General features: G+C 41.9%; 1 protein-coding gene across 2 annotated transcripts in view; it reads left to right on the top strand.

Annotated features, from left to right (window-relative positions):
* The window catches only part of LOC121434952 (sphingomyelin synthase-related protein 1), a 49,996-nt gene continuing 30,936 nt past the window's right edge, over positions 1-19,060 (top strand). The window contains exon 1 of one of the 2 annotated variants that reach the window (XM_041633945.1): positions 1-177. In XM_041633945.1, coding sequence (XP_041489879.1) covers positions 22-177 — 156 coding nt within the window. In that variant the 5' untranslated portion in view covers positions 1-21. Of the gene's footprint in view, positions 234-19,060 lie in introns of both variants that reach the window. The other variant, XM_041633946.1, reaches the window with a different exon arrangement.

Below are 19,060 nucleotides of genomic sequence, written 5' to 3'. Positions count from 1 at the left end.
GGCGCCGACGGGGCCGGAGCGATGCCTGCGCGTAGCCGAGCTGGCTCCAGCCTGCGCTCCGGCTCCCCTTCCCGGGCTCTGCGTCTGCCGCTCGAGGCGCTGCGCTCCGCCGACGCGCCGAGGACCCCGGACGCCAGCTCCGAGCTGGGTCCGGACAGCTCGACTCCCACCGCGGAGGTGAGCGGGCTCCGAGGCTGAGGAGAGGGGAGATTGGGGGGCACCTGCTGCCAAGGGTGAGTGAGAGCCGGGGACGCTGGGGACCGCGGGGAGACGGTTGGGGGCGCCGGGGTAGGCCGCTCTGGAATGGAATCCGGAGGAAGTCGGGCAACGAGGGGCGAGGCTCAGGGGCCTTGCAGCCCCGCTGGTGAAGGAGGGACGTGCGAGGGGTCCCCGGAACCCGGACGCGGAGGAGGAGGCGCCCTGGGCTATTGCCGTGGGTGTGAGGAATGGGAAGAACTGGCCCCGGGCCGCCTGAAACCGGCGCAAGGGCAAGGCAGCCGGGTGGGGACTGACAGCCACCTGACCCGGTGGGAATGGTGGCTTTGAAGGGCCGGGAGTTAGGGTTGGCTGGAAAGAGGGAGGGGTAGGATGGGAAGTCTCTTGGTCTAAAGGTTAGAAAGAAAAAGTCCAGGAAGAAAAATGAACCCTTGGGGGATGACTTTTTCACAGGAAAGTGGCGTTCAAGGCGCCGAAGATCTCTGGGTAGTGGATGTGGGCTATATGGCTCTCTTGTTGAGGAGCGGGTATGCATCACCTATTCGCGTCCACGGACAAGGGAGGCGAATGGAGAGGAAGTGATGTTAGAAGATGGTAGTGATTTCTGGAAATAGAGATGTCACTCAGATTTCTTCTGACGCGAGTGGTTTATTCTTTTTCTTTGTGCTTTCTTGAGACGGTTTAGATGTCGGACAAGTTTAAATCTTAAGAAAGGATTTAATACATTACTTTCCAGTTTTAAAGATTAAACCTGCAAGAGGGTTTTGGATTCTTGGATTTTCAGATAATAAGTGAAAATTGTTAACACTTGCGTACGGCTTGAGTTGACCCGCAGATTGCCACAGGGTGGAAATACGGTCCCAGGAGATTCCTGGGTTAAGAGGACATATGCCAACAGTCCAGGAACCTACAGGATCTTCCTATTGGTAACTCCAGGGTTAGGGTTCCCTTGTAAAAAATTTGAGGGGTAATTTTGACAACTTTTTCAGGGCCAGTATTCTATTTTGCAGATTTTTGCATTAATGATATATTTTTTTCTATAGTGCTCTAGAAAAAAAGAGGGTAGTAAAGGGAGGTTATAGCTGGCAGCTGACAGAAGGAACAGGTGCTTTTTCTAGAAGACGTAGTACCAAAGTCGTAATTCTGCCAGGAAAGTATTGATCCCAAAATTTGTGTTCACTCTTAGTAGAAATAGAACAGTAACGTGGCTCTGTGGAGACTTGGACTTTTAACTGAGGCTTGTGTTTGACTTTTGTGGCTCATCAGGTAGGTTTTGATAAGTTGTTGGACATTTTCAAACCAAGTTTTAATTATTTTCCACTCCAACAAGCATCTACTGCTGAATCGTCATGAGATGATCATTCATTGATCACAACAAGCTTTTAAGTTTGTTTATGTAAATGGACCGTATATCATACCATTGAATGCGCAGTAGAATTAGTAGTTTTCTCAAAGAATAGGTGAATTCTTAATTTTGCTTTTCTGGAGGCTGTCAAAAGGTAAACTTCTTTAGTAAAGAGGATCTTTGGATGAAGGATTTTATGGCACGTTACTGTTTATATTTCTGCTTTTCCTGGCAGACTGGGACCCTTCATCATGTTAGCTCTGATCTTTTTTTGGAAGCATTCTCGGTGTGTAATACTGGCTAGCCTTTAACTCATGATTCTCCCGTGTCAGCCTCCTGAGTGTTTGGATTACAGGCAGAGGCAGGTGGCTCTCTGAATTTGAGGCCAGCCTGGCCTACAAAAGTTAGTTCTAAGGCAGCTAGGCCAGTTGGTTACACAGAGAAACCCTGTCTCGAAAAAAAACAAAACAAGCAAAAAGAAGAAGAATTCTTTGCTGAGGCATCCTACCATTGTCATGAAGGAGAGAAGCTGTTGGATGGGTCCCAGGATTAAAGGTTAGCATGCCTAGTGATGACTGTGTTTTTACTTTGCTCTGTCACTTCTCGCCATCACATAGTTGGAAAGGAAAGTCAGTTTATGGCAGCTACTATAAGGCAGAGGAGCCTTCACTACTGCAGTGGCTGAGTTGGCAGGTGCAGTCAGAGACATGCTTTTGGTAGCATTCTCATTCTGCAGAGCTTCACAGTTGCCTGCAAATGTGTTGGTTTTGTTGTCATGTCTTCAGTACTTGACTGTAACTTGGCTATGGCTGATTGAGACATTGTCATGACTTTCCTCAGACTGTTAAATCCAGATGTTCTAATGGATGCTGGTATTATTTTGTCTTAGGTCAATGCCACATTAAGCTGTAACTTAGTTTTTTTTTGGTTTTTCGAGACAGGGTTTCTCTGTGGCTTTGGAGCCTGTCCTGGAACTAGCTCTTGTAGACCAGGCTGGTCTCGAACTCACAGAGATCCGCCTGCCTCTGCCTCCCGAGTGCTGGGATTAAAAGCGTGCGCCACCATCGCCCAGTTTAAGCTGTAACTTAGTGACAGAGCATTTGCCTAGCATTCAGGAGGCTCTGGGTTCAACCCCAAGCAGTTGGAGGGGAGAGCCCTATTAACCAGCTTGTTAAAAGTCTTTTAAGATTTCTGCCTCCCAGCCTGATGTCTATTTAGTATTGATTGTAGCTAGCCTGGCCATTAACTTAAAGATGTCTTTTCTATTTTCTAATTATGTTTTTTTTAAGGTTAACTAGTACTTTTTTTTTTTTTTTTGGTTTTTCGAGACAGGGTTTCTCTGTAGCTTTGTTGCTGGTTCCGGAACTAGGTCTTGTAGACCAGTCTGGCCTCGAACTCACAGAGATCTGCCTGCCTCTGCCTCCCAAGTGCTGGGATTAAAGGCGTGCGCCACCACCGCCCGGCGCTAACTAGTACGTTTTCATAGTATGTACTAGATTATGAAGTCTTGGTTCAATGTTTTCTGTTACATTCTGTGACTAGATTTGTGATATAACATACAACAATAAAGATTTTAATCTGGGCATGGTGGTTTATACATGAAATCCCGGCACTCAAGACAAACTAAGAGGATTAGGAGTCATGACCAGTCTCATCCCTCTCTTAAAAGTGTGTGTGTGTGTGTGTGTGTGTGTGTGTTGTGAGAGAGAGAGAGAGAGAGAGGAGGAGGAGGAGGAGGAAGAAGAAGAAGAAGAAGAAGAAGAAGAAGAGGGAGGAGGAGGGAGGGAGGGAAGGAGGGAACACGAGAGAGAGAGAGAGAATGTGTGTTGTAGTTCAGTTGATAAGAGTTTTTGCCAGTTGTTCAAATCCTGAGTCCAGTTGCCAGTATAAAAAATAAAAATAACAGACTTTATCTGTCAATAAGTCAAACTGCCAGCCTGCCTATACTTCTTAGTTTCACAGACTTACTTACTAGTGTTCTGTGACATAGTGCCAGGTCTAATTAGGCAAACTAATTTATTTGCCACTAAATTTTGATTGCTATGTAAACATTTTTGGCATAGCCTAGGCCACAAACTGTCTGTTACATTTTTACTCATTGAGCTCAATTCTGTATGTGGATAGAATTATGTGCAACTCAATAATGAAAGCTTTGATTTAAAGGTCTGATGAAGCCAGAAGAGATTTGTGCTCCTTTGATACACACGAGAACTCTGGAGTATGAAGTACGTGCTTAGTACAGCAAATATAAATGTGTCTCGGAACTGCAGCCAAGAAAATGGAGCAGATACATTTCTCTGCTTTCTGCTGGTCAGAGGTGGTGTGCAGGCACCATAGAAAGGCCATACCAAGAGACTGGAGTATGCAGAGTAGGGATTGCTTCTGCACCTCTGCACCTGTTTTGCAATGCAGAGTTCCTATGATATGTTTTAGAAGAAACATCCTGTGTTTGCTAAGAAAAAACAAACTATCGTTGAATAAATTTATTTTATTTTAGATTTGTTTTTATTATTTCATGTGTCTGCATCTGTGCACCATATGTGTGCTTATTGCCTGAGGAGGCAGTGAGCCTCCATGTGGTTGCTGGGAATCGAACCCGGATCTTTTACAACAACAAAAAGCACCATTAACCACTGAGCCAACTCTCTAGCCTCTTTCATTAAATTTAGAGAGAAAAATTTTTATTTGCTCACAGAAAATGCTATTTAGAATTTTAGATTTTTCTAATGAAATAGAAAACAAAGCTTAGAGTGAAGTGACTGTTACAGAATTGCTAATCCTGAAGTTTAGATAGACATCCCAGAGTATGATATGCTGTTTGCTTTTGTAAGCTAGTCTTAGAGTTTTGTTTATGGATATGCAAATTGGTATAATTTGTGTCTGCTGAATCCATAGCACATAGACTGTATTAAATAGGAGTTGGGCTTATTTTAGCCTGCCTGTAGCTTTTAAGAAACTTTGTTTGTTTATTTATCTATTTATGGCAATGTCAACTAAGCCACAGCACCTGGTGGAGGTCAAAAGGAACTTGAGTCAGTTCTCTTCTTCCACCATGTGGGTCCCCAGGGTCATCAGATGTGGCAGCTGGCACCTTTCTCCACAACCACCTCATCAGCCCACAGTGGTTTTGTTTATTTGTTTTGGTTAATAAATACTCTGAATTAATTTTTCCCGAATAATTTGCAACAACTCAAAGAGCAGAAATAAAAGTAAAATTTCTAACAAGCAGTTGCTTTGTCAGATTCAGAACTCTCAGATTCTGGTAGTAATATTTGAAAAATTATCACCTTACAAATGACATCACTGTCCCTATAAGAATAATACACTGTAGCCGGGTGGTGGTGACACACACTCCAGCACTAGGGAGTCAGAGGCAGGTGGGTCTTTGTGAGTTCAAGGCCAACCTGGTCTACAGAGCTAGTTCCAGGACAGCTAGGGCTGTTACACAGAGAAACCCTGTCTCAACAAAACAAAACAAGAAAAAAACAACACATTGTCTATAAGAGTACCCAACCCTATAAGAGAACAGTACTCTTATTATTTTGTTGTTTCAAAGAAAGCTAGCCATGTCAGCTCTTTAGTCTTAGCTATATCTCTACCATGTATGTACACAACCAAGAAGGATTTAAAAAAAAAAAAAAAAACCCACAGGGTGCCAGAAAAGTATACACTGTAAGACAACAGCTAGAAGACAGGGTAAATTATGCATACTTTCTCAAGAAATGTATGTAAAGTCAAACAGTAGCCTAGTGATATATGAATTGAAAAGCTGTTTGGTGCTAATCCCAACACCCAGGAGGCGGAAGCTGGAGAGTCTGTGAGCTTGAGGCCAGCCTAGTCTACAAAGTGAGCTCCAGGACAACAAGAGCTATTACATAGAGAAACCATGTCTCAAAAAACGAAAAAGTAAAAAAGGAAAAGAAAAACTATATGGCCATTCTCCTTTTAAAATGTTTTTCGTTTTCTTTAGTGCTAGGGGTTCTGGTTAAGGCCTTCTACAAGCCATGCAAGCGTCCTGCGGGAAAGCTGAACTTTTCCATCCCTGGGAGTGTATTAGCCTTGCCTATAATTTATTTTCTTCGGTCTAGCCCTCTAACCCTTTTCCTCTCTCCCTTTTGAAACAGTCTCCCTCTCAAGTACTGGGATTAAAGGGATGTTGTGCCATACAACCTATTCCTGTTCACAGTCTCTTTTTTATTCAAGACAGGGTTTCTCTGTGTAGCCCTAGCTGTCCTGAACTAGCTCTACAGACCAGGCTGTCCTCCAACTCACAGAGATCTGTTGGGATTAAAGGCGTGTGCCACCACCTCCTGGTACCTGTTCATAAATTTTAAGACTCTTTACTCTTTATTGTTATGTCTTGAGCCTTGAGGTATGGATTTCTTTTTTCTTTTCTTTTTTTGTTTTTGTTTTTTCCAACACCACTTAGAAACAATAAAAAATTTAAAACTTGTGCCGATTATCAAATCAGTAATTTTCCAAAACACCATATTCTGCATTTGTTTCTTCAGTTGTGAATTCTTTTAAGACAGTGGTTCTCAACCTTTCTAATGCTATGACTCTTTAATATAGTTCTCATGTTGTGACCCCAATCATAAAATATTATTATTATTATTATTATTATTATTATTATTATTATTTATTTGATGTTTTTTCGAGACAGGGTTTCTCTGTGTAACAGCCTTAGCTGTCCTGAAACTAGCTCTTGTAGATCAGGATGAACTCAAACTCAGAGATCCTCCTGCCTTTGCCTTCTGAGTGCTGGGATTAAAGGTGTTTGCCACCACCACCTGGCCCATAAAATTATTTTTGTTACTATGTAGCTATAATTTTGTACTGTTATGAATCATAGTTGAATAATCTGTTTTCTGATGGTCTTAGATTGACCCCTGTGAAAGGATCATTTGACACACTGCCCCACCCTAAAGGGGTCACAACTCAGAGGTTAAAAATCACTGATTTAGGGATATTTGAATGTATGGTTGTCATTGAATCTAAGTGAATGCTTTATATAGCTGTAGCCCATTATTTTGGAGAAATTTGTACATACGCAAGAAATGTGTGCACACTCACACAGGCATAAATTGAACAGATTAAGAGCAAGAGTTGATTAAAGCTTGTCTAATGATAAATTAGAACCAAGTGTGGTTTTGTGTGTTGAGATAATTAAGCCTGGTGGTTTGTGTCTTTTGTTTAGGGGTGAAAGACCCCCGGTGCGGGGAGACTCTCACTCAAGCCTCGGGATAACACGACCCCCCAGTAACTCACGAGAAACCACCCTTGCTGCAATCACACGCTTTAATTGATGAGATGAGACGGGGAAGAGTTCGACCCCGAGTGACCGGGAGAACCAATTTTTTTTTTTTTTTTTTTTTTTTTGGTTTATCGAGACAGGGTTTCTCTGTGGTTTTGGAGCCTGTCCTGGAACTAGCTCTTGTAGACCAGGCTGGTCTCGAACTCACAAAGATCCGCCTGCCTCTGCCTCCTGAGTGCTGGGATTAAAGGCGTGCGCCACGGCCTCCCGGCCGAGAACCAATTTTTAAGAAATGAAACCACAGCCCAGTGATCCGGAATTGGCAAGGAGTGTGTCACAGAAAATTCCGAAAATATCAGTGGAGATTACAAGGGGGCAACTTCCAGCCTCTCAGGACCACTCCCAAGGTCATAATCAGCTCGTTCCCAATACACATTCACTGAACCGGCTAATCCTAGATCCTTGATTCCTCTCTTCCTGCTTGGACTTTTGGCTATTTTCTTCCTGCTGGGGAGGTCTGGATTTATCCAGGTCTTTCAGGGGTGCCTGTCGTTTTTCAGAACTTGCCCAGTTTTTTCTCAAGTTGTCCTTTTAGATATTAACAATAACCAATTGTATATTGCATAAATTTGTATTTTTATTTAATTTTCTTTTAAAAATACTTCAGTCGTATGTGTTTTCAAAGTGCAGAGTGGTAATTCAACATGTCTACAGTTTATAATGCTCAGATCAGCAGGTTAGTTCTTTGCCCTTGTGTAGAGAGAGAAAATGTGCTTGGGAAGGTCTGAGGTTGGTACTGGATGTCTTCCTTAGTCACTTCTTCAAGGTTTTTTTTTTTTTAAGTTATAAACTGATTGGCCCATTAGCTCAGGCTTCTTATTAACTCTTATAACCTATATTACCCCATTATTCTTGTCTATGTTAGCCACGTGGCTCGGTACCTTTTAGGCGAGGCAGTCACATTTTGCTTGCTCTGTGTCTGGATCACGACTCCACCTCTTTAAGACTTTGAGCTCAGTGGCTAGCCAGTGAGCTTGAAGAATTTCCTGTCTCTGCCTCCCAGCCCACCCTGCTGGCCTTTTATGCAGGTGATCCGGCTCTGAACTTCCCTCATGCTTATCTGACCAGCATTTACCAGCTGAACCATCTTTCCAGTTCCCCGTGTCCTTAAACTTTCAAGACCTGTTTAACTCAAAACTGGTCATGTTTAGGAGATACAGTGTATTTTTAAAAGCAGGATTTTTTTTTTGTTTTAAATTTTTGTGGTGTGTTTGGGGGTGTGTGTACATGGGCGCTCATGAAGCCAGAGGATGAGTCTCTGTCATGGTGGGCTTTTTTTGCGAGTGTTGGAATTCAGATCCTGATGCTTGCACAACAAGTACTTTTACCCACTGGCCATTTCCCCAGCTCCCAGTGTGAAAACTGGTAAAAAATACCCTTATAAAATGATCAGATCAGGGTGATTAACATTTCCATTTGGAGGCTTGGAACTCTTTTTTTCCATTTGTTAATAAAATATAGGTTATTGTGAACTGTAATGATCCCATTCTGCAACCAAACACTAGAGTTCCTCCCTCCCTCTCTCCCTCCCTCCCTCCCTCCCTCCCTCCCTCCCTCCCTCGCTTTTCTCCTTATTCTTTTTACTTGTTATTTATTTATTTTGATGTATTTTTCGTATGAGTGCTCTACTTGCATGTATGCCTGCGTGGTAGAAGAGGACATCAGATCCCGCTATAGATGGCTGTGAGCCACCATGTGGTTGCTGGGAATTTAAGGCAGGACCTCTGGAAGAGCAGCCAGTGCTATTAACCTCTCCAGCCCCTTTATTTTTTACTTTTGAGATTATAATTACATTTCTCCCTTCTCTTTCCTCCCTCCAAAACCTCCCATATACACTTCCTTGATCTTTTTGAAATTCTCGGCCTCTTTTCATTAATTGATTTGCGTGCATGTGTGTGTGCATGCGATATAACTGCTCAGTCTATATAAAATCACTTATATCTTCCTCACTTTTACTGCTGTAATAACTAAAGATTGAATGCAGGGACTCAAACAAGAAGCACTCTCCGTCTGAGCTACTTTCCCAGGCCCAGGATTATCGCTTCTGTCTGTTTTGTTGTACATATTAGCCGGCCTTTCTCTAGCATCACGATGCTCTATCAGCTTGCCTTCATTTTGATTACACATTAGGGAGAGAGTATACTGACTTTATGCTGTGGTGGCATTTCAATTGTATTTTAATAAAGCTTGCTTAAAGAGCTGAGGGTAAAACAGCCCCCCTGGTCAGCTTTAAAGACCAGGCAATGGCACCACACACCTTTAATCCCAATACCCACAATAGTTGCTATGGAAACCGGCGGTGCTTGCCTTTAATCCCAGTGGTGCATGCCTTTAATCTCAGCCCTAGGGAGGATTATAAAATGGGAGGAGACAGCTCTCAGACACAGTCTCATTCTGAGATCCCAATACCCACAATAGTTGCCATAGAAACCGGCGGTGCATGCCTTTAATCCCAGTGGTACACGCTTTTAATCTCAGCCCTAGAGAGGATTATAAAATGGGAGGAGACAGCTCTCAGACACAGTCTCATTCTGAGATTCTTGGAGGCAGAATCACTATTTCAGACTGAGGTTGAGGTAAGAGCCAGTGATTGATTGGCTGCTTTGCTTTTTGAATATTCAGGTTGAACTCCAATATTAGTCTCTGAGCTTTTATTAATCATGCTTCGTTATACCTGACTTTATGTACTTAACATAATATCCCCCAGTCCACCCATTTTAGTGAAAGTGGTTGAAATTTTTATTTATTTTAAAAATAGACCACTTTCATTAATTCTTTGAGAATTTAATCTCTTCATACGATATATTTTGACCATATTCACCCACCATTTCTCCCCATCGTACCTCCCTACCACTCCACTTCCTCCCAACTCATGTCTTTTTTTCTTCTTCTTTTCTTTTTCTTTTTCCAAGACAGGGTTCCTCTGTGTGACAACCCTGTCTGTCCTGGAACTTGATTTGTAGACTGTAAACTTGACCTCGAACTCACAAAGATCACCTACCTCTGCCTCCTGAGTACTGGGATTAAAGGCGGCAATCCCTCTCAGCTGTTTTTTTTTCTTGTTTTTGTTTTGTTTTGTTTTTTAAATAACCAGTTTACTAGTTCAATTTGTGCTACCCCTATACTCCTGGGTGGGGACCTTCCCTGGAGCTTTGGCCTAAGGTACTTACTCCCCTAGAAGCCACCAACTGTCAATAACTCCTCAGTTGGAGTTGGGAGCTTTAGAGGTCTCCCCACTCTGTGCTGGAATGTTGACTGACCTGATTTTGTACGGGTTTTGTGAAGGGAACCCCAGCTCTGTGAGTCCTTAAGTATGGCGGGTCTGTCATATCCAGACGACAGTTTTGCCCTGGTTGTCCAGAACCTCTGTTTCTTTACACCTCATCTTTCCCAGTTGTCCCTGAGCCTTGCAGGGAGATGGTAGCTAAGCGCTCCACAGCTGAATTAGCATTTGTCTGATGAAGTCTGAGAGCTAGGTGTTTTTATTAGCGAATCCCTCTTATGACTGCCGCATACTTCCTGATCTCAAGCAGTCTTGTAACCCCAGCTCCAGGGCGTTGACTTCTGTTTGGTTTCTGTCTGGAGTATATTCCTTTGTGATTCTCTTCACCTGGTTATCTGTTTGGTGGCCAGCTAGGTTGATTTTGTATCTTAGCTACTGTAATAAACATGAGTGTGAAGGCCTTTCTTTGATACACTAGCATTATGTCCAGTGAGTGTCAGTCAGGTTTCTGTTACTTTAACAAAATGTCTGAGGCGGCACCTACAGAGATGATTTATTTGACTTGTGGATTCAGAGGTTCTGGCCCTGTTGCTTTTTAATATGTATAGAGGAAGCATATCATGCAAAGCTTGTTTACCTTATGACGGGAAAGGGTAGAGCAGGGCGAGGAAGAGATGGGCTCCACAGTCCCTCTAAGGATGTTCCCTGACTGGCTTAAACTCTCTCCAGGTTGGGGGGGGGGGGAGGCGTTACAGATACAACTATAGGAGCTAGCTACTTAAAAGTGGGGTTTCTGGGGGCATTGTTGTTTTTGGTTTGTTTATTTTTTGGTACTTTTTTTTTTTTTTTGAGACAAGGTTTCAGATAATCTGAGCTGGTCTGTAGACAAGGATGACAAACTTCCTGGTTCTTCTGCCTCCCCTGCAGAGTGCTGGATTATATCACCACACGGGGCTTACTTTTAGATTTTTTAAAAAAATGTTTATTTATTATTATATATACAGTGTTCTGTCTGCATGTATACCCAGCTCAGAGGCAGCATTTTGTTTTGTTTTGTTTTGTTTTGTTTTGTTTTTGTTTTTTCAGACAGAGTTTCTCTGTATAGCCTTGGCTGTTCTGGAACTTACTACATAGATCAGGCTGGCCTCAAATTTACAGAGATGCTCCTGCTTCGGTCTCCTAAATGCTGGGATTAAAGACATGTGCCACCGCTTGGCAGAGGCAGCATTCTTAACCGTGGTTCTGAGTTTTATATCAGATTCTGTTGGTGATAAGCTCTATCAAATTTAACTCCCTACTTTTAGTTTATTCAGCCATACATTAAACAGTTACACTAAATGTTTTATTTATTTTTTTAAATATTTATTCATTTATTATGTATACAATATTCTGTCTCTGTGTATGCCTGCAGGCCAGAAGAGGGCACCAGACCTCATTACAGATGGTTGTGAGCCACCATGTGATTGCTGGGAATTGAACTCAGGACCTTTGGAAGAGCAGGCAATGCTCTTAACCTCTGAGCCATCTCTCCAGCCCCGCACTAAATGTTTTAGATCACTGCAGAGTTAACATTGTAAGGATTCTGTGCTCCTGGTTAACAAAGTGATGTATTCAAAGCCTCAGACAACTATCTGTTTAAAGTCTTGGTTCCTCCTGGGGTAACGGTGAAGGCATTCTTGAGTTACAGTTAGAGTTATGGGAATGAAGTTGATGTAGTCATCATGCTTTTGGATATTGTGGTTTTGCTGGTTAGCTCAGTATTTCTTATCTTTTGTTAGTATATGTAAACATATACAAATTAGTAGTTTAATTGATTTTTTGCTTATCTACTTAAGTGTATTATACCTCACTGAAAAATAATGTTTTAATTTTTAAAAAATTTTTTCTTACATGCTCGATATATAAAACAAACTTTGGAAATGTAGAGTTAAGAGCCCGCCCTAGAATTAGCTATTAATAGTTTTTGTTGTTGTTTGTTTGTTAGGTTTGGTTTTTGACATAGAGTTTCTTTGTGTAGCTCTGGCTGTCCTGGAACTCATTCTGTAGACTAGGCTAGCCTTGAACTCACCGAGATCCACCACTCTGTCCACAGGACTAAAGTTGTGCGCCTCCAGCTCCAGGCTAATAGGCTTTTTGTTTGTTTGTTTTTTTTCATATTTATATGTGTGTCTGTGTATCGGTACATGTAAATGAGTACAGGTGCCTGTGGAGGCAGAGGTGTCAGATTCCCCCTGCAGCTGGAGCCATCCAATGTGGGTGGTGGGAACTGGATTCAGGTCCTGGAAGAACAGAGCTCTTACCATCAACGCCTCTTACTTTTTTTTTTTTTTAAAAAAAAAACTAAAAAAGGCATGGAATTTTTATTATTTAGGATAGTTTTTAAAAAAAGAACTTTTAAACTTTTTGTTTTGAAATGAAGGTTTACAGGGAGTAGCACAGATGGGCCAGAGAACCCATGTACTGTCATTCATTTTCCTGCTGTAGTTACAAATTACATAACTATAAGACATTATCAGAAACAGGAAACTGTCATTTTATAATGAATAGATTCTTAGACATTGTTCCAATCCAAATAAAGAACTGTTCCTTCATTACAAAGATCCTTCTCTGTGCTGTTATCTCTAACTCTGGCAACCACTAATCGATTCTTCTTCTATAATCTTGTCAGGTTGAAAGCGTTGCACAAGTAGAACCACACAGTGTGGTTTTGAGACTGGCTTTTTCCGTCAACTCGTACATACTTGAGACTCATCAAGGTATTGAATATACAATAACTTGTTTTTATTGCAAGGCTGTAGTTGATGGTACCAGTGCACCACAGTTTTAACTGTTGACGTTTTGTAGGCTCTTTTGGATTCTTGGACATTTCAACAAGTAGTGCTGCTGTCATTTGTATGTAGGTGTTTGTGTCGGCACAAATTTTCATCTCTTTGGAGCTCTCAGGAGTCTCATTGCTGGCTTATATGGTAGGTATAGGTGTAGCTATTCTTCACCATAACTCAAACTTTCTGATGTGTTTTACACTCTTCTAACAATTTTTTTTCTTTTTAAGAAATAGTGATTTTTATTTGTGTGGGTGTCTTGCCTGAACCATGTGTGCAGTACCCAGAGAGGCCAGAAGAGGGGGTTGAATCTCCTGGAACAAGTTACAGATGGTTTCTGAGGTGCCATATATATCTGGGAATTGAACCTGGGTTCTCTGGAGGAGTAGCTAATGTTCTCTCTCTCTTTCTCCCCGCCCCCGCCCCATGTTGCCCTGGATATCTCACTCACTCTGTAGACCAAGCTGGCCTTGAATTCAGAGATTTCCCCCAGCCTCTGCCTTCTAAATTGTGGGGTTTAAAGGTGTGCACCACTATGCCTGTCAAAAATTATTGTTTCTAAAGCACACTGATTATGTCATCTTCTTACTTAAAATGTCCTGTGATTCTCATGGTTCTTAATTTGATAGCATTTTCTATGATTGGTTCCAGTTTGTAGTTGATATGCTTCATGTTTTTGACACACAGTCTCACTATGCAGCCGTGGTTAGCCTGGAACTCGTTCTGTAGATCTGGCTGACCTCAGACTCAGAATCCACCTGCCTTTGCCCCCGAGTGTGTACCACCATGCCTCCTGCGGTTGTCTGTTTAATCCTAGCACACTTCTGTGCTCTTTGGTTGTCAGTGGCTCCACACTGTTTCCTGCCTTACTGTCTTTGCTTACACAGTTTCCGTGGTGTCCTTTTACTGCTCCGTCTTCACAGGCTCTGTTCAAATGACACTAGTGACCACTTTTATCTTACCAACTGGAAATAACCTAGGTTTTCCCCAACTCCCTATGTTTTCAGGGTTTTGTGTGTGTGTGTGTGTGTGTGTGTGTTTTGTTTTGTTTTTCAAGACAGGGTTTCTCTATAGTCTTAGAACTCACTCTATAGACCAGGCTGACCTCAAACTCATCGAGATCCTCCTGTCTCTGCCTCACAAGTACTGAGATTAAAGGTGTGTGCCACCACTGCCTTGCTGTTCCCAATTTTTTAACAAATTACACAAGTCACCACTTTCTTGGTATTGTTTTGAAAACTTAGGTAATTTTATAAGAATTCCTTTCACATTTATTTATTGCCCTTTGACAACCCTTTCTAGACTGTGAAATTTAGGGCAGGATCATTTTGATTCGTTTAGGAATCTGACTCATTGGATAGTACAATACTTTACATAATGTATGCAGAGCAAAAATTCATAGATGAATAAATTTGGCATGTGAGGGTATTTACATCTCTTGTGCCTTAGTTTCTAGCGCCTGTGTGAAGCAGGCCCTTACTAAGTGCAGGGTTGTACAAGACCTGTGACTACAGCCTTTATTGTGCTGATAGCTAGAAAATATTTGGAGCTGTGTTTTACAGTAAGACTGAAGCCCTCAGTTGACAAGGCTGAGCGATGTGTGGGTAAGAACATGCATTTTAACTGATATTTGTAATTGGAGACTGCTTTTCCATTTCCCTGCCATCCAGACCCGGATAATCACACAGAAACTATATTAGTTACAACACGGTTTGGCCAGTGGCTCAGGTGTATTCCTAGCCAGCTCTTGTATCTTAAATTAATCCATTTCTATTCATCTGTGTATTTCCACAAGGCTGTGACTTAACAGTAAGGTTTTGGTGACTTTTTCCTTCAGCAGCTACATGGCGTCTGCCTGACACCACCTTCTTTCTCCCTGTATTCAGTATAGTTTTCCGCCTAGCTATAGTCTTTCCTGCCATAGGCGGAAGCAGCTTCTTTATTAACCAATTCTAATAGATATTTATAGTATATAGAAGGGAAATCTTTATTTGTTTTATTTACTGGCTTAAATTGGTCTTGGGTAAGTTGCTGACCCGTTTATATCAGTTGTCTCATCTATCAGATGGAGACATTAGTAATGTCTGCTTTACGTGACTGCTGTGAGAATTATTTAACGTGGGAGGAAAGCACTTGGAGGCATCTCTGGCGTACTGTATGTGCCGTGCTTTGGGTTCCTGCCCTCTTCTAATAGCTTTGATAAGAGAGGTCACAGTTCTTGTCCTATCACTGAGTTTTTAAAAAGGTTGGATAAATAAGTGCTCTTCAGACTTCTGAACTCAGGATTATGTGGTGACACCAAGGCTCAGTGCGCACTTTTGTCGCTTTCGTCAACATGAAACTGATGTCATTTCCTCTTTCCAACTGATACAAGGAGTGAGTAATGACAGTAGAGTGTGAGTTCTTGGCAAAGAAGATGAAGCCTGAAAACAACATGTTTTTATACATTTTAGGCAAATAATGATAAAGTTGTGAAGGAATGACAGGACAGTGGATACCTGTACTGGGGCAGCAATTTTGGTTTCACTAAGAAATAATGAGTGTGGTATATAAGCTGGTTGGGGATAAGGATGACTTTGTATATTTGAATTCTTTACAGTCTCATTATCATTTTTGCTCAAGACTGTCTTCCAGCTTTGTTACGTGAAGGCTAGTCCTCTTAAAAGAATCTATAATACAGTACAAACAGCACTTCAGGCTATGTGTGTATTGATAATACAGTACAAGCACATGAAAAACATTTCCTTTCTGTATTACAAATGATCTAAAATCTGCCTGCATCTTATTTTGAGTACCCTTCTCTTATCATTTTGAAGATAGCAATTTCACCATTTGGGCTTTTTTTTTTTTTTTTTTTTTTTTGGTTTTTTGAGACAGGGTTTCTCCGTAGCTTTTTGGTTCCTATCCTGGAACTAGCTCTTGTAGACCAGGCTGCTCTCGAACTCACAGAGGCCTGCCTCTGCCTTCCAAGTGCTGGGATTAAAGGCGTGTGCCACCACTACCCGGCTCCATTTGGGCTTCTTTAAAGCTAAATGATCAGTCTGATTTGAATCTTCTGGTTTGAATTTGTTGTCCTTCTATGTAGAGAATGTTTTATGGTTGTACAGTGGTTCATTTATACTACTTGCTGTTAAGTAAAGGTTAAAATAAAGCCATTAATGTCTATAACCTCACCTCTCAGGAGATAGATGCAGGAGGATCAGGAGTACAGTGTTATCCTGAGCTATTTGAGAGACTCTGCCTCAAAGGGGGGGGGGGTTAAAGATGTGTTTTATTAGTTGTATGTGTGTGTACATGCACGCATACACGTGTGTGCAGTGACTCTGGAGCCAGAGGTCTCACATGACCTGGAGCTATAGTTACAGGAATTTGTGAGCTGCCCAGTATGGATGCTGAGAACTGAACTTGGAAGAACTTCGGAAGAACAGCAAGTGCTCTTAACTACTGAGATGCCTCTCCAGTCTCAAAGCCAAATGTTATAAACACTCCATACAAATCTTTACCTTCTCACCTTCTCATCCAAGGCATGTGTTTGTGACCTACCACTGACCACACAGCACAGTTGACAACTATGCAAATCCAAAATGTAGGTCATTCCATAGAATTGTGCCAGTCTAAATGCTGTCTGTCCCTTGCCCCTCAGAGAGAGAGAGAGAAAGAGAGGAATCATTCTGTAATAACCCAGTGTAATTCATAGCTCTTAACCTCTACCCTGAGAGGAAAAGAGATAGGAAAGACAACTAGATATAAAATAAATTTCTTAGGTGCAATGATGGATATTATACAGCTATAAGAGGTTGTCTTCTTTTAATCCCATGTGGAGTCTTGCTGAGTAGTACAGGCTTGTCTTAAACTCATAGTCTCCAGCTTCTACCTCCCAAGTGCTGGCTTACAGCCATATGCCAGCCACCATGCCCAGAGGAAGTTGTCATTATTGTAATATGCATGCTGAAATATTTATATTTAATGGCATAGTTTCTTGATATTAAATGGTGTGCCCTCACCCCACCTAACTCACTGCATAAAATGCATGTGGGAAAAAAAGTTTATTCTTGAATTTGAATTCTTGCCCTGTCAATTTCAAGTAGGAACCTCGAATTACACTTTTCTGATCGTTATCTCATCTATAAAATGAAGTTAATCTGTCTCGTAAAACTGTGGAGTGTTAGAAAATCTCATATAGCCTCTGAATACTGTCTGCCAATTAATAAATGTAGCTGCCACTGCTGTTACCACTATTTTAATATTTATTTTATAATCTGTTATTTGGGAGATGAAAGAGTACAAAGTATAAAACAGAGGTCCCTGCAGAGAAGAGAGAGCCTTCTGAGCAAATAGGCAAAGATGAAGTGGAGACGGTATTTCTGTGAAATGAGATCCATGTGCTCACTGCCTGCTCTGCAGTGTTGTTTGTGCCAGGCTTCTCCTGTTCCTTCCCTTCCCCTCTCCATTTAACAAATAAGGGTGTTGAGGTGCCCAGATGGCTGGTTTGTCACCAGCACACTGAAGTACACGCCCAAGAACCAGCACAAGGAATCTGCTCCTTGTCCTGCATCATGCTGCTTTCCCTGGGGTAAAGGACAGACTGAAAAGAGAGCAGCTAAGTATTAGCAAGGATTTGTAGATTTTCAGAGATTAACAGCTTTTTTTTTTTTTTTTTCATTTTCTGGCTGGCCTCAAACTCAGAGATCTGCTTGCCTCTCCCTACTGTGCTGGGATGAAAGGTGTGAAATACCACTGCCCAGCCTACCACAATCTTAAATAGGCATTTCTCCAAAGAGAGACAAAAGATACACTCTAAAGACTCAGGGATTAAAGAGTAGCTCTGCTGATATTAAGAACACCAGCTTTTAAGTTGTATTTATTCTAAGCTGTTCTCATTTCATCAAGGATGTGTATAAGAACGTGATAAGAAGCTGGCGGTGGTGGCTGGTGGCGCACGCCTTTAATCCCAGCACTCAGGAGGCAGAGGCAGGCGGATCTCTGTGAGTTCGAGACCAGCCTGGTCTACAAGAGCTAGTTCCAGGACAGGCTCCAAAAACTACAGAGAAACCTGTCTCGAAAAACCAAAAGAAAAAAAAAAGAACATGATAAGAAACAAGTTGAACTCAAGACCAATGTGGTACTCCTAGCATGGTTAGACAGGAGGATCACAGATTAGAGACAACCCTGGACTATATATGGTGTGACCTTTCTCAACAATTACAAAAAAAGTTTTTAAAAAATATATCTGAGTAGAGCATGCTACCGCATGCTTTTAATCCTAGCACGAGGGAGGTAGAAGCAGGCTGATCTCTTTGAGTTTAAGGCCAGCCTGGTGTACACAGTGAGTTCCAGGACAGCCAGGGCTCTAACACAGAGAAACCTTGTCTCCAACAAAAATCAAAACAAAAAAAGTATATGTTGCATAAAATGGTGGATGTCTATGGTTCTAGCATTTGGGTGACGGAGGATCAGGTATTCAAGGCCATCCTTGGCTATTTAATGAATTAAAGGAGATTCTGTCTCAAACCAGTGATCTGTTTTGAGTTCTATGAATAATTTAGATAACAATGATATTTACAGGTATTCACAGAACCCTGCCATCGGTTTAGAATTAAGTGAAATTATCTTTAAAAAAAAAACCAGACTTCAAATTAGGTTTATTCTAACTTTTTTTCATTTCACACAGAGAGAGAACATGCTAGAGTGTGGGGAAATAACTCTGCAGGTGGGATGCTCGCTCCACGAGTGTGGAGGACCTGAGTTCAGATCTTCATCACCTATGTAAAGAGCCACACTGTTGGCAGTGGGGACGGGATGATTTACTGGGGCTTGCTGGCCACTGGCTTAGCAACAGGTTTAGTGAGAAAGCGTTTCAGAGGAGTAAGATGGGAAGTGACAGAGCAGGACACCAGTGTCATTGTCTGGGGCCACACACATGGGTGCACGCACCCACACATAAATGCCTTATAGTCGGGTGGTGGTTGTGCACAGCTTTAATCCCAGCACTTGGGAGGTAGAAGCAGGCGGCTCCTTGTGAGTTCGAGACCAGCCTGGTCTACAAGAGCTAGTTCCAGGACAGGCTCCAAAAACTACAGAGAAACCCTGTCTCGAAAATAAAAAAAAAAAAACAAAAAAAAAACCCAAAAAAAACCCTA

The sequence above is a fragment of the Microtus oregoni genome, unplaced genomic scaffold (genome assembly GCF_018167655.1).
Source record: "Microtus oregoni isolate MIOR12 unplaced genomic scaffold, Mior012 000045F_ref0000178, whole genome shotgun sequence".
NCBI classification, from domain to species: domain Eukaryota; kingdom Metazoa; phylum Chordata; class Mammalia; order Rodentia; family Cricetidae; genus Microtus; species Microtus oregoni.
This window is presented reverse-complemented; position numbering and strand designations above follow the sequence as displayed.